At 36.2% G+C, this 15,425-nt stretch overlaps 1 protein-coding gene across 3 annotated transcripts in view; it reads right to left on the reverse strand.

Annotated features, from left to right (window-relative positions):
• URH2 (uridine-ribohydrolase 2) overlaps window positions 1-15,425 on the reverse strand; it is a 68,085-nt gene that overhangs the window by 33,316 nt on the left and 19,344 nt on the right. For 2 of the 3 annotated variants that reach the window (XM_090016124.1, XM_090016122.1), the window contains exons 3-5: window positions 11,475-11,534; window positions 10,681-10,866; window positions 10,491-10,595 (exon numbers count right to left, since the gene is read on the reverse strand). In XM_090016124.1, coding sequence (XP_089872250.1) covers window positions 10,491-10,595; window positions 10,681-10,866; window positions 11,475-11,534 — 351 coding nt within the window. The remainder of the gene's footprint in view (window positions 1-10,490; window positions 10,596-10,680; window positions 10,867-11,474; window positions 11,535-15,425) is intronic. The other variant, XM_090016123.1, reaches the window with a different exon arrangement.

The raw sequence follows: 15,425 nt of genomic DNA on the forward strand, positions 1-15,425 counted from the left end.
GAGGTCTGTGAGCATTAAGTCTCTCAAAGGAAACCTTAACAGAGGCATAGTATTAAGCCAAGGTTTGATCACCTTGCTGTAAATTATATATCCCTTGTTCAACTTGGAGAATACGACTCACATTAGTCTCTTGAGAATATATATCTCGAAGATTATCCCACATCTGTTTAGCCGTATTATAATAAATTAGGCCATCTACAATATGACGTTCAATGTTATTCATGATCCATGACATAACAATGTCATTATCTTCTTCCCAAGTATTATATTTTTCTGTTTTATCATTTGGCTCATATTCCAATAAAATATGTTTTCTACGATGTCCAGACACCGACATCATAAACATCCTGGACCACCTTGCATAGTTTGTTTTATTCAATTTCATAGAAGAACCATATGAGAAAGGATTGGTGAAGGCTTTATATTCCCCAATAGCCTCATTCTTGTAATCAGATTTGGGAACTTCACCCATAATGATTAACAATAACTCAGAAATCACAACAAATGTTGCTGCTGCAATAGAAGTCCACGAGCACAAAAAAAACTGTCACATTTTGAAAGTCAGATCGACTACAAAGAAAAAAAGATCTACTCTCCAATCCACTATGAAATCAGATCTGAGTTCTTCACTAAATAACGATCTGCTCCACAATATGCAGATCGACGATGGTGATTTGTCTTCACCACGACACCCAGATATGTATCAGATTTGAATCAAGAGAAAAACGAATATGACGCTCCACAATATGCAGGTCCACACTGCAGATCTGTATCAGATCTGTACAAAAAAAAACTTAATAACAACATCTGCACAGCACCATAACATAGTCTGATACAATATGCAGTTCCATGATGTCGTTCCATCATCACCAAAACATAAACACAGATAACGCCTGTTGCCCGCTTCACGACGTCTGCACAACACCCATACCTATATTCACGAGATCGGGTCGACCGAAAACCCATGGCTTCACCACGACTTTTAGATCTGAGTCATGACTTTTGTCAAACTACAGATCTCTCATCAGATCTGTACTACCAAAAAAAAATGAACACACCTTACCCGATCTTCTTCACGCGATCCACCTTCACACGATCTCGAAGTCACGCGATCCGATGATCTTCACGCAAGTTTTGGCACAAAACCAGAAGTCACGTTCCCAAGGACGTCCGCTCTGATACCATGTAAATTGGTACAGTAGAAGACTAAGAGATGAGAGAGAGAAAAGGGAGAGAGAGGAAGAGACGTTCTCACTATTGAATTAGGTCTAATCTCCTGTTTAAGTAGAGATTAGCCAAAAGAATAAAATTACATTTAGGTCCCTTGTTATTTATAAAATATAAAAAACAACATGAAGCATAGATAAAACTCTAAAGTAGTAGACTTATCTTAACAAGTATAATCAAGTAAATCTAAAGATGAGGATGAAGATAGTAAGAGCCTTTTAGTTATGGTATTCTTGATATATCTGGCAATCCTTAATACAATACTCATGTGTGCAGTTATGGGAGAATGTTAAAATTGACTAGCAAAGTGAACGACATGAACTATATCTGGTCTAATGATAGATAAGTGAGAGACCAAGTTAGTTGTCTATAAGGTGTGGGGTCTTCAAGAAGAGTCACAGCTTAAAGTCTTAATTTAGCATTCACCACTTCAGGAGTTTCCACTTTCTTATCGTCTGAAATACCAGATTTAGAACATATATCTCCAGAAAGTTTTATTTGAGAAAGTATGTGCCCTCTGAAAGAGTATGAAACTTCAATTCCTAAAAAATATCTTAAGAATCCTAGGTCAGACATATCAAAATTATTTTTTAACACATTTTTAACATTACTAACTCCCTTTTTATCGTTCCACGTTATAATCATATCTACGTAAAGTAGAAGGATAACAATGCTAGTACCTATATTTTTTCACAAAAAAAGCAGTGTCAGTATAAAATTGTGCATCCTTGTTACATTGTACACATGCATAAACATAGTAATCCTACTGTTCAGACTGGTTCTAGTCTGGTCCTACTATTTAATCATTTCAGGTGAAGAATAGACGGTGCAGAGCGATTGCAAGATGTTGTAGGAACCTTGATACACGGATTTTTGATGTTCCTGAGGAGATAGTTTAATTATTTTCATTTCTACTATTGTAATAAACTTATAGTTTTATATCATGTTAAACTTTCTTAGTACTTGTGGAATGATATCTTTGGTTTGAATGCCCTCTGACGTGCCTGAGATGTTTAAGCCGAAGTGAACTGAATAGTTTTGTTGTGTTTTAAAAAGAAAAAAGAAAAAAATTTGTCACAAAATTGGGTTAAAGTTTCGAGGCGTAACAATATTTACAAAAAACAACCTGAAAATACTTGTTCGCTCACAATAGGTTGGTAGTAGGCTAGAAAAGTGGTAGCTACAACTTTTTCTAAATATTAAATCAGCATTGGATACTTTGGATCTTACTCTTAACCACACATTGACTGACTGAACCTTAAAATGGATAACATGAGTTGGGTCAAGTCAGAAGCCCATTGGACCCATTCGAAGCCAGGTAGGCTAACATTACGTGTGTCATACCAAGTTGATACAGGCATAGGGGCCTAGTAGAAGTACCCGGATTATGATATCGTGTATTTTCATACTTAGTCATTTTTAGATTTTTTCAAAGATTTGGCTAAGTCTGGGAGAAAAATCGTTTGAACATCGGTATTAGACCGATGCTTTTGAGTTTGGGCTTGGCCCAGGTCTCATCAACTAGGTGTAAATGAGTCACTTAAAACGTGAGAAAAAGTTTAATTTTCGACTTTTAAATTCGAGCGAAATTTGGGTTATTTTTTGGCGAAATTCAGAATTTTTATTTAAATTATATATCGTTGGATGCGTCTCGAAATTTTGAGTGCAACGATATTTTATTTTTCCGAATTTGAGTTCCGGTTAACCCGAAAATTACATTTTTTCAAAAAGAGAGCAGTTTGTCGAACTGGATCCGGAGTAGATCGGATTAAATCTAATGCTTATGATTCGAATTAAAATGGATTTGGACTTTACCCAAGACCCATATTAGTCTGGATTTGATCCAAATCATAATCCAATTTCGTTTTGGATATGGATTTGGATTTTAAATCCAAATCCAAATCCATGTCCAATGAAAATCAAGCTTTAAATTTAGTTTAAAACTTTAAATTAAAGTTAATTGGAGTTAAGAAGACTCCTAAAGTAATTAAACTATCTTTGGAATTTCAAAAATATTTAATTTATTATTAAATAATTAATAATTAATTAAATAAATAAATAATTTCTATTAATTCCGAAATTTAATTTTTATGTTTGTTTAGGACTTCTAGATAGAGTCCTTTTTATTGTTACGAAGGCTCTAGAAGGTTTGAGAGACTTAGAGTCCTCTTGGAAAAAAAATTGAGAAGTCAACCATAGAATCCACGATTTTTGAAAAACCAAGGGAGAGATAGAGTCTCAAATGAAGTAGAGACCCCCTCTCCAGCCCATCTAGAAGGGGCTGGAGAAGAGGGGGAGGGTCCTCCCCTATGAGGGCTATAAAAACTACAAAAAAAAAGAGAAAAGAGAAAGAGAAAAGGAGAGAAAAAGAGAGGAAGAAGAGGAGGAGATCAATTTTTCTCTATTCATCCACGTTTTTTATCTTTCACCACTGTTTTTTGATGATCTACATCTATGGTATGGGTTTCCTCTCTTGAATCAAGTGAGAAATCGAATATAGATAGGATTTTCATACAATATTTTGATAAAAAACCATGGAAAAGAGTAAATATGATCATTTACTCTAAAACGCATGGAGGAGGATTCATGGATCCTCTTCCATGGATGTATTTTTTCTCCCTATCATCCTTTCAAAAATAAAATTTTGTATATGCTTAGTTTTATGCTAAAACAGAAATTATTTCATGATAAAAATAGCTTGTTATTTGTGTGCATTATGAGGTTATCGATTTCCATGGAGGATCCATGTTATGGTCCGTTAGAGGCATGTAAATATGTGATGAAACAATAGTGTATGCATGCATTTTTCATTAAAAGCTTTTATGATGGAGGTGTAGTTGAGAAATCTGGATATACATGTGTTCTTCAATAAGTATATATGTATAAAGTCTAAATGTTCATGGCATGCATGTGTTTTCGCTTTGATTTGGTGAGCATATATGAATATGACCATGCCCTAGTATGCATATTTGAATCATGAAGCTTGTAAAAGAACGTATGTACAGATCTGCATATGCTTGAACATGAGTCTGGACACATGCCTACCTGAAATTAAAACTAAGAAAACATGCAGCCTTGAATGTGAATCTTTTTATACATACATACTTGCCATGTGAATCTGAAATTGTGGGCATGTTTGAAGGTAGAAAGTATTTTTTTTAGAACAGTTTTTTTTGGGTTGTTGTTGGGTTGCAGGCAGCCCAGCCGAGCTGAGTCAGCTGGGCAGGTCTGCCAGGCCTGGTCGAGTAGCCGACTGGGCAGGTGCAGGCCTGGCAGCTTTCGCCTGGTGATGGACTATGTTTTACAAAAAAAAACATAAAGGGGCCTGGACCGTCAGCCCCCAGCCGACTGGGTCGGCTGGGCTGAGGGACTGACCCAGCCGACTCAGTCGGCTGGGTGGGTTTGGTTGTGTGCCAAACCCAGCCGACTGGGTCGGTTGGGTCACATGTAAAAAAAAAACAAAAAATGGATGCTCCGTTATGTATTTTAAATTTCCAGATTTTGTTAAGTGTATGTATTTTGATTTTAATACATGCTAAGAATGGAATTTTCACGTGTTGACTTAGTGTGACATGCTTAAGCAATATGTTATTTCAAGTGTGCTTTAAGTGCACAAGCATGCATACAGTGAAGGTGTTCAGTTATGTAATTAATTTTTAGATTTGTTATTTTAAATTTGGGGCTTGGTTGTATGCATGTAAAAGAATAAAAAAAATCACATGCTTGCACACTAGTATATTGTGCTTAATCGTAGTGCTAATACACAGTTGTTCTTACGTGCACGTGCATTCTTGCAATCGATGTGATTTGCATGTAGGCAATCGCATGAATGATTACATGCTTAAACTGAATATTCTATGTCAAGTTTAAGTGTGGATATAAGGTTGTCTTCTTATGCATGAGCATATTTGAAATTGATACGTTGTTGCATGTAAATAATTGCATGAGTATTTGCATGTCTTAAGTGAAATGATTCATGAAGGAAACCATTCATGTGAATTAAATGAAAGCATGCAATAGGTGAACTCATGTACATGTGTAGGTATATTGTTGTTTCATGCACATCCTTAAATTGGCATAAATGAATGTGCATTGAGAAACATTAAAAAGAATGCATAGTAGCATGATATTTATGATTTTTGCATATGAATACATCGATGATCAAAATAGATCATCATGGGCAGCGTGAGCCTTGAGCACGTGTTGCTCTTTGTCTTAGTTGCTTTATGCATTGCAAAAATCAGTTGTAATATTATTGTTTTAATTTCACTGTTATATGTTGTCATCGGCTAACTTCGCCTGTGTATAACTGTTTAGTTATACATTGTCGGTCCCAAGCCCGGATAAAGGAGGAGGGTTGCGGTAGACCAGTGACAGCCAGCATAAAAACTTAGTCACACCCTATGAATATGAACCAATATGAGAATTTTGTTGGGGCGTTCCCTACTGAGCGACGCGTTGTACTCTATAGGCCCGAAGGCAATGATAAATGGGCAAGGGTTGCTAGGTCGTCGCCTAGAAGCGACGCGTCACACCGGCGCCCGGGTGTGGTGTCAAATAGGCAAGGGTTCCCTCACTTTGTTGGACGGGTGGGGGTAAAGAAGATAGTTCAAGACCATAAAATTAGGTTAGCCACTTGGAACATAGGGTCTTTAACTAGTAAGTTGGTAGAGTTAGGTGAGAAAGCAAAACTGGTAGAATCTTGGGGATATAAGATTTGGTATACATGAATAAATACGAATAGAAATGGAGTAGGGATTGTTATTAGTCGTGAGTTTATAGATAATGTAGTTGAGGTTCGTAGGAAGGGTGATAGGATTTTACTTATTAAATTAGTATTAGGTACGGATATTGTTAATATTATTAGTGTTTATGCACCTCAAGTAGGTTTAGATGATTCCATTAAGCGCCAATTTTGAGAAGATTTAGATGGAGTAGTATAAGGGATATTTTATGGAGAAAAGCTTTTCATCGGCGGTGACCTTAATGGACATGTAGGCATTAGTACGGATGGATTTGAGAGTATCCATGGTGGCTATTGGTATAGGAGAAAGAAACTAAAGTGGAGAAAGGATTTTAGATTTTAGTTTGTCCTATGATATGATCTTAGCAAACACTTGGTTTAGGAAGAAAGAGTCTCACCTAGTAACATTTAAAAGTGGAGTTAATACGAGTCAGATAGATTTTTTCCTACTTAGAAAGAAAGATAGGGGTTGTTGCATCGATTGTAAGGTTACACCGAGAGAAAGTGTAGTTACACAACATAGAGTCTTAATTTTAGATCTTAGAATTAGAAAATGCCGCAAAAGGAATAGACATAGGATAGACCCTAGAATTAAGTGATGGGCAATGAAAGGACCTAAACAAGGAATGTTTGTAGAGCAGGTAGTTAAGGAAGTTGATTGGTGTTTCGAGGAGGATTCAGAATCAATGTAGAATAAGATAACGGGTGGCATGAGAAATGTGGCTAAGGAGGTATTGGGTGAGTCTAAAGGCGGTGCACCGCTAGGTAAGGATACATCATGGTGGAACGAGGATGTCAAATTAGCTATGAAGGTTAAAAGAGAATGTTATAGAAATCTAAGTAAGAGTCGTGATAATGAGAATTTGGAGAAGTATATGATAGCAAAGAAGGAAGTTAAAAAAGTAGTCTGAAACGCGAGAGATAAGGTATATAAGGAGGTGTATGACAAGTTGGATACCAAAGAGGGCGAGAAGGATATTTATAGGCTTGCAAAGATGAGAGATAGGAAATCGAGGGATCTGGGTATGGTTAGATGTATCAAAGATTAAACGCAAAGGGTTTTAGTCAAAGATGAGGAGATTAAGGAGAGATGGAAAGATTATTTTGATAAGCTATTTAATGGAAGTCATGTGCAGGATCTTGGAGACTTCTTTATTCCTTTTCATGAGATGAATCGTGACTTCATGCGCAAGATTCAAAAGAAAGAACTTGCAGAGGCTTTGAAGAAAATGAAATCAAGAAGGGCAGTTGGCCCATATGGTATACCTATCGAGGCTTGGAAATGCTTGGGTGAAAAAGGTTTAGAATGGTTGACAAATCTTTTTAACAAGATTTGGCGGACAAATAAGATGCCTAATGAGTGGAGGAAGAGTACTTTGGTGCCTCTACATAAGAATAAGGGTAATATACAAGATTGCACAAACTATCGTGGTATAAAATTCATGAGTCATACTATGAAACTTTGGAAGAGGGTGATTGAGTATAGGTTGAGAAAGGTTGTCATGATATTATAGAATCAATTTGGTTTTATGCTTGGAAGATCAACTATGGAAGCTATACATCTTCTTAGACAACTTATTGAGAGATATAGAGAGAGGAACAAAGATTTGCATATGGTTTTTATTGATTGGAAGAAGGCATACGATAGAGTACCTAGAGATGTTCTCTGGTGAACAATGATGAAGAAAGGTGTTTCTCTCAAGTACATTAGTATAATTAAAGATATGTACGAAGGAGTGGTAACCAATGTCCGCACTTGTGGAGGGGTGACAACCAATTTTCCTATAACGGTTGGGTTACATCAAGGATCTGCATTAAGCCCTTTCCTATTTGCTATAGTGATGGATGAGTTTACGAGATCAATTCAAGAAAATGTGTCGTGGTGTATGTTGTTTGCTGATGATATTGTTTTGATTGATGAGTCTAGAGTTGAGGTTAATGCTAAGTTAGAATTATGGAGACAGACATTGGAAGCAAGAGGTTTTAAGTTGAGTAAGAGTAAGACAGAATATATGGAATGTCGGTTTAGTAAGTAACGAAGTAGTGATGAGAGTGTAGTGAAGCTTGGTGAACAAGAAATACCGGTGGATGACTGTTTCAAATATTTGGGATCTATCATTCAAAAATACGGAGAAATTGATGGAGATGTAAATCATAGGATAAAGGTTGGGTGGATGAAATGGAAAAGTGCAACTGGAGTGTTGTGCGATCGTAGAATGCCATTGCGGTTGAAGAGAAAGTTTTATAGGCCAACAATTAGGCACGCTTTACTATATGGTACGGAATGTTGGGCTGCCAAGAGGCATCATATTCAAAAAATGAGTGTAGCTGAGATGTGTATGCTTAGATGGATGTGTGGAAATACAATAAAAGATAAGATTTGAAACGAGGAGATACGTAAGAAGGTAGGTGTTGCATCCATTGAAAATAAGATGAGAGAGAATCGTTTACAGTGGTTTGGACATATTCGGCGAAGGCCTAATGATGCTCCAGTTAGAAGGATGGAGAAATGGAAAAATATATTAGTTAAAAGAGGTCGGGGTAGGCCTAAGAAGACTTAGATGGAGATGATAGAAAAGGATATGAATGCTTTGAACCTCATCGAGGACATGGCATTGGATAGAAATGATTGTAAGAGAAGGATTCACGTGGAAGACCCAAAATGATTTTCTTTTTTAGTTCATATCGCCGACCCCAATTGTTTTGGGATGAAAGCGTAGTTGTTGTTGTTGTTGTTGTCATGGGCTCTAGTCCCATGAAGAGCTGCGCATGTTGATTTGCGAGCTTGTGTTATTAATTCTGCAGGTTGAATGGCAAATTAAAATAGATGAATTAATAACAAAATAAAAAAATTAAAAAAAAAGTGTAATCTATGTTTTCTTGATGTCCTTTTTACAGTATGAGAATCTTGGACATTGCGGTTTTTTGAGACCGTAAGATACTAAAACTCGTGTGCATTGTTGTTGCCCCTGAACCCGATATTGAGGTTTTTCTCCTTGCCACAGTTTTAGAAAGTTTCTGTCACTTTGCCTGGAGGTGGTGTATACACACAGCTGTTGTTCTGGTATAGCAAGAAAGTGACACTTGTAGATGCTGATTTCCCTGGTGTCCTGACATTAGATGCTGATTTTTAATGTTCTGATGGATGGTGTTGTTTCCTGATATCGGTCGAGGGCTAGGTTTGGAACTCAGTAATAAAATACAACTTGTGTGGTAAGTTATCCTAGAAACCCTACTTGACCTTGGGAATTCTTATCCATTTTGAATATCTGCGGGCAATGGTAATAATAAAAAGTGGAACTTAAATGTGTGTGCATCCTAATAGGGACATGCATATGAAAGAGAACTTGATTAAAGATAATAAATTATTTATGCATGTGCACTGACATCGTGCATTTTCCTGTTATGCATTAAATCATGCATATTTACTTGCTTTTTTACTTGTCCCGTAAGATTAATTGCATGATATTACATCTTGTTGCATGATGAATATTCTTACAGCTTACTTGATATGGTGCAATTATTTTATTAGTATCACTTTAAATTATTGCATGAATTATATTTGTATTATTTATGCTTATTTGTTTTATTAGAGGGACTTGTACGTAGAATCTTTGATTCTAACACCCATATTTTTATATCTTACAGCATCTGACGCCCAGTGATGGGACTCGCTGTTAGGAGAGCTACGAGTGCATTACGATTGCTGGACAGATCACTTAGGGACAGCGTGGCTCTACTCCTTCACCTACTTCTTTGCTTACTCTAATTCTTTTATTTTGCACTTGTCTCAGACTATCGGATTTTTGAATTAATAAAGTTGATTCAGTTTGGGTTTGGTTTGAAAGATGGGATGTAAGATCCCTTGTGGTTTTGTAGATGCGAAATGGAACTGTAAAGGCCTCGGGTTTTTAGGAAACTTTCTGCAATTGATTTCAAAAAAAAATTGCACTTTTCAAGAGTACGAGTTTGGGTCGTTACACGGATACATAAGGTACGCCACTAAAGGTATAAATCATAGTCACCTGTATCGTTAAAGGTAATTTCTCAAAGAGATTTTCAAAAGTTGATAAATCACGAGAATATCTCAAGAGTTTAAAAAATTCAAAAAAAATATAAATAACAGCAAAAAAGCTAAGAAAATAATAAGTTTTGCATTATTTTTCTTCCAAAAAATATAAAGAAACATGTTTTAATGGTTTTAAAATATAAAAGAAACAAAAAAATAGGAAATGCAAACTTAAAATAAAAAATAAGAGTTTTTTCCCAAAAATACAACGATATTTTGTCTTCTGGCAATATTTTGAAAATATCGCAATATATTCCCAATATCATGGGCTACCTTGAAATAGCCGATAATATCGCGATATTTTCAATATATCGGCAATATCGATGATAGTGGTACAAATTAAGCATTGTATTTAAGATGAATCTATTTTTTTGATAAGAAAAATGAATTTATTTAACACATCATAAACTACCAAAAATTGCAGCCCCAAATCAATTTAAGAGTTCGTACATTGGCCTCAGCAGCTGGATCTACATTCCCGTTAACTGAAAAAGCACCTCCAAGAAGAACTATCTGTCTAATCTTTCGTGGAAATTCTGGATCAAGCTTCATGGCCTGTGGTAATGTGGCAACAAAGGGCATGATGCAAAATAGAAAAAAAAAACAAATTCAATTTTCTGAGGAAAAAAAAAAAACTTACGAGAGCAATATTTGTCAAAGGACCAAGTGCAACGACAGTAACTTGTCCAGGGTATAGATTAGCATTCTTGACAAGGAAGGCTGCTGCAGACTGCTCAATTGGCTTCCCAGGTGGAGTAGGGAAATTCAAGTTTCCAAGCCCATCTGCTCCATGTACAAAATTGGCAATATGGAGCTTTGTACCTTGCTTTTTACATGATAAAAAACGCATATTACATGCAAAATTTTATCAGAAACAATGGTAGCTGTGATGTCAGTAAATTGTTGAAGGTAGAAGCAAAAATATATCAGAAACAATGGCAAAAGATTGAAAAAAAGATGTCTGGAACAAGAAAATGAACTGTGATGTTAATTATTTGCTAAGGGTAGATCAATTAACTACATTTTCTTTAGACAAACATGTCATACTAGTAAGATAACCAATCTTGTGTTAGTTTGCTAGTATTGGTTTATCATGATGAGCATTAACAAGTTACCTGTCACAAAAATGTCATAAATAAACCTAAAGAAGAAGAATCAGCGATCCTGCAACTGACATGATCTTTTCAGTAAGGGATGACCTTTATTAGGAAATAGAACTGAGGATTTCAAGGAGCCTCATCCATGACAAAATCATTAGGGCAACCAGATGCAATGAACACATAGCATCATGAAGTTGGTACTTGCAGTTTTTTGGATGCATATTCTGATGGTAAGGTTTTGAAAAATTAACTATAGTCAAAAGTTTGCACAATCAATACTAATATAAGCAAGGGTTATACAAAGACATCAAATGCGTCATGTTGATTTACAAACCGTAATTGTTAGGTGTGAGCCCTCGGCAACTGGAATATCCTGCCTTTCAGCCACCTCAAGCTAAAATAGAAAACAGAAGTATAAGCAGCAGTAGAATAATATTTGCATAAAATAAACAGTAATCTACCACAACTGCCAACTTAAGACAACAGTATCATTATATTCTTCAAGGGGCCCTTTTCTAGAGACTTAAGCAGGAACATGATGTGAAGGAAGCCTGTTTCCTCACTCATCTTTCCAGGGAAAGAAATGTTGCAGCTGATCTTTTAGGCATAGTTTTTTATGCAGAGCTGGAGCAGGATATAATCTTGGTTCATAGGCTCCATTTGGATCCATTTTGTATTTTAAGATTTTTCTTGGGTCTTTCTTTTTTCTAATTCATATTTATAAATAAGATAAGTTTCTCTTAGAAGGCCTATTAGAATTAGGAAGTCTAAGTCTATTGTACTACAATTTTTCATCTGACCAGCATTCCTACATCAATTTGATAATGGAGCAAGGAATCATCATCTTGATTGGAGGAACAATCCTGTTAATTTCAAGATTCACCAAACATTTAACCATGGGAGAAAATATTGATCAAAATATGATTTGCAACTCTTCAACAGGTACACAGACCAGCGACACACATCACCTGCTTACCGGTTTTTCAGCAACATTACATGGTCAGATGACCGCTCACAACATTACTCTGTTGCAGTTTCTAGCCATCACCGTGATCCATCATATTGAATGATGAAGCAGCATGGCCGAGCAATATCTAGAGTAGCACAGGCCTCGGTAGACTTGTCACCAGCCTGTGCCAATGACATCTAGCAATCAAAACCCCCTTCACCATCAGAACCTATTAGTATCAGCCATTTGAGGAAGCCCTTCCCATAATCTGACAAGCTGGAGTTAGGGCACATGCCAGATGGACGAAGACCAGCAAATGACCCCCAGAGTTGCTGGACCGGTGGAGTTACCATCTGTTGACAGCCTAAGCACCTGACGACCCCAATCGCCACTTTTCTTTGGTTTTGTGCAAGCCCCTCCCATAACCTCTGGAAACAAGGCACACACTGGCTAGATGCAAGCAGGTGAACGACCTCTAGAGCTGCTGGACCAGTGAATCCACTGTCCATGGACCAACTGATTGCTGGACGACCACTCAACCTGGCTGGTACCCTTCCATTTGCTGCAGACAGACTAGGCAACCACTGGTGAGTCATCCAGGCTTGTTGCCGATCATACCCAATAGACATGTAATATCTCATAATTTTTTCATGATTTTTTTTGTGGGAAAATCATTAAAAATGAGGTGACGTCAGCTAGGTCGGGGCATGGCCCAGAGCTCACTGATAAGAGCTAATTAAGTTCATTATAATTTAAGAAAATTTTAGTTTTAACATTTAAATTCGAGCGAAATTTAGGTTAAATTCAGATGAAATTCGGAAGCGAAATTGAGTTTAGACCACCGTTAGATCCGCCTCGGAACGTAGATCTCGTAGAAGATTTGTTTTTTCGAATTTGGATTACGGTTGGCCCGAAAAATGCATTTTTCAAAAATGACCAGCCTCTATTTTATAGGTTTTTTTGTTTGGATCGGACTGGATCCACTCTTTGATTCATGTTAATATGGATCTGGACTCAATCCAAGATCCATACTGACTAAGATCTGGTTCAGGTTGGGATCCATTTGGATTTGGATCTAATCCAGATCCAAAATCCATCCATGGCAATTTGAAAACTAAGGTAAATCTAAAGTTTTAAAATCAAACAACTTTAAAATAGAATAAGGATGAGGTAGACTTCTACATGGGGTAGAACTCTACCCCATATGACCTTCTAGAAGAGGGCATTTCCCCCTGGAATATTCTTTAAGAATATTAACTAAATCAAAAAATAAAATAAATATTGAAAATCTTGAAGGTAGAGTTCTACATTTATAAAACTCTACTCATATAGAGAGAATCTAGAGGGGACGTCACCCCCCTCTCTAGAACAAATTAACAAAATATAAAAAGAGGTTTAGAGATCTCTCTATCTAGAACTCGTGTTCTAGAGAGAGAGTGAGATAGAGAGAGTGTTGAGAGAAAGAAAGGGGAAAAGAGAAGAAAAATACATCCATCAATTTTCCTCTAGTTTTTCGATTTACAAATCAAAGTACGGTCTCTCAATTCGCTTGGAAAGGAATACGTATAAATTGATTTGGGCATAGGTTTAGAGGAGGGAAAGAAAAATCTGATTTCAAAGCTATATATATATAATCGGCAATATATATATATTATATTTATTCTTCATGATTGTCGATTTCTCTTGTTCATGCATCTGAATATGTATAGGTATATATATATTCAGATTTATCGATTTTATTGATCATGTAGTTCAATTTATCGATTTTTCTTGTTCATGAATCTGAATATATATATATATATATATATATATATATATATATATATTTCAGATTTATCAATTTTTCATGCTCATGCATCTCAGATTTGTCGATTTTAGTACTCACGCATCTGAATATATTTATGTATCTCAGACTTGTCGATTTTAGTACTCATGCATCTGAATATATTCATGTATTTCAGACTTGTCGATGTTAGTACTCATGCATCTGAATATACTTATGTATTTCAGACTTGTCGATTTTAGAACTCATGCATCTGAAAACATACATGTAATTTAGATTGGTCGATTTCATGCTCACACATATGTGATTCTGAAATTGCCGATTTCTTTCTCATGTTTCTGAAATATACATATGCATCTCAGTGTTGTCGATTACATGACTTTTTGCATCAGAAATAAATATATGTGTATTTCAGCCTGCTGATTATTTCTTGGACTGAGTTGAATCATGTACGCAGCTGAATATGTTGTTTGGCCGACCCATGTACATGAATCTGATTGTGTACATGGATCAGACCAGCTGTGTATATGTTTATTCATGTCTGGCCGATTCATGTACATGAACATGTCCATGTACATGAATCAAACCAACCGATTATTAATATTGTATGTTGGTCGATCCATGTACATGAACCTGTTCATGTATATGAGCCAGTCAAACTGTTGAGGTGTATGTTATGTCTGGCCGACTTATGTATATGAATCTGATCACATACATGGATCAGACCAGTTGTTGAGATGTTCAATTATGACCAGCCCATTATTATCATGTTTATCTTTAGTTTAGCCAACTCATGTACATGAATATGATCATGTACATGGATCAGCCCGGCTGTGGATATGATTACGTATGACTGGCCAACCCATGTACATAATTCTGATCAGGTACACGGATCAGTTAGCTATTGATATGATTACTTATCATTGGCCGACCCATGTACATGATTCTGATCGTGTACATAGATCAGTTCGGCTGTGGTATGTTTACCTTTTGAGTGGCTGATCCGTTTACATGAATTTGATCATGTATATAAATTTGATCATGTAGATGGATCAGACCAGTTGTTGATGCGCTTATCTATGACTGGCCAATTCATCTACATGAACCAAATCAGTCAATGATATTCATGTTTGGCCGATGCATGTACATGAATCTGGCAAGCCATTGTTTATGATGGTGTTAGTCGATTCATGTACATGAATCTGATCCGTAGATTACATATTTCTTGATCTGGTTGATACATATACATGATTCTGATCATGTACATGAATCGGACCAGCTGTGGATAGTTTTCTGATGGTCGATACATGTACATGAATCTGATCATGTACATAAATCTGACCAGCACATTGATATTTTCTGTTTTACTGATTTGTGCACATGAATTGAGCATGTACATAAATCTGATCGGCACTTGAAAATTTTCTGCATAACCAATTTACGCACATGAAGATGGTCATGTATATAAATCTAATCGAAAAGTGTATTTTCTGGTTTGTTACATAAATCTGATCCTAAACCGATCAGTTTGCAATTGTGCACATCACACGCAT

The sequence above is a fragment of the Nuphar pumila genome, chromosome 8 (assembly GCF_984573655.1).
Source record: "Nuphar pumila chromosome 8, dmNupPumi1.hap1.1, whole genome shotgun sequence".
Lineage (NCBI taxonomy): Eukaryota > Viridiplantae > Streptophyta > Magnoliopsida > Nymphaeales > Nymphaeaceae > Nuphar > Nuphar pumila.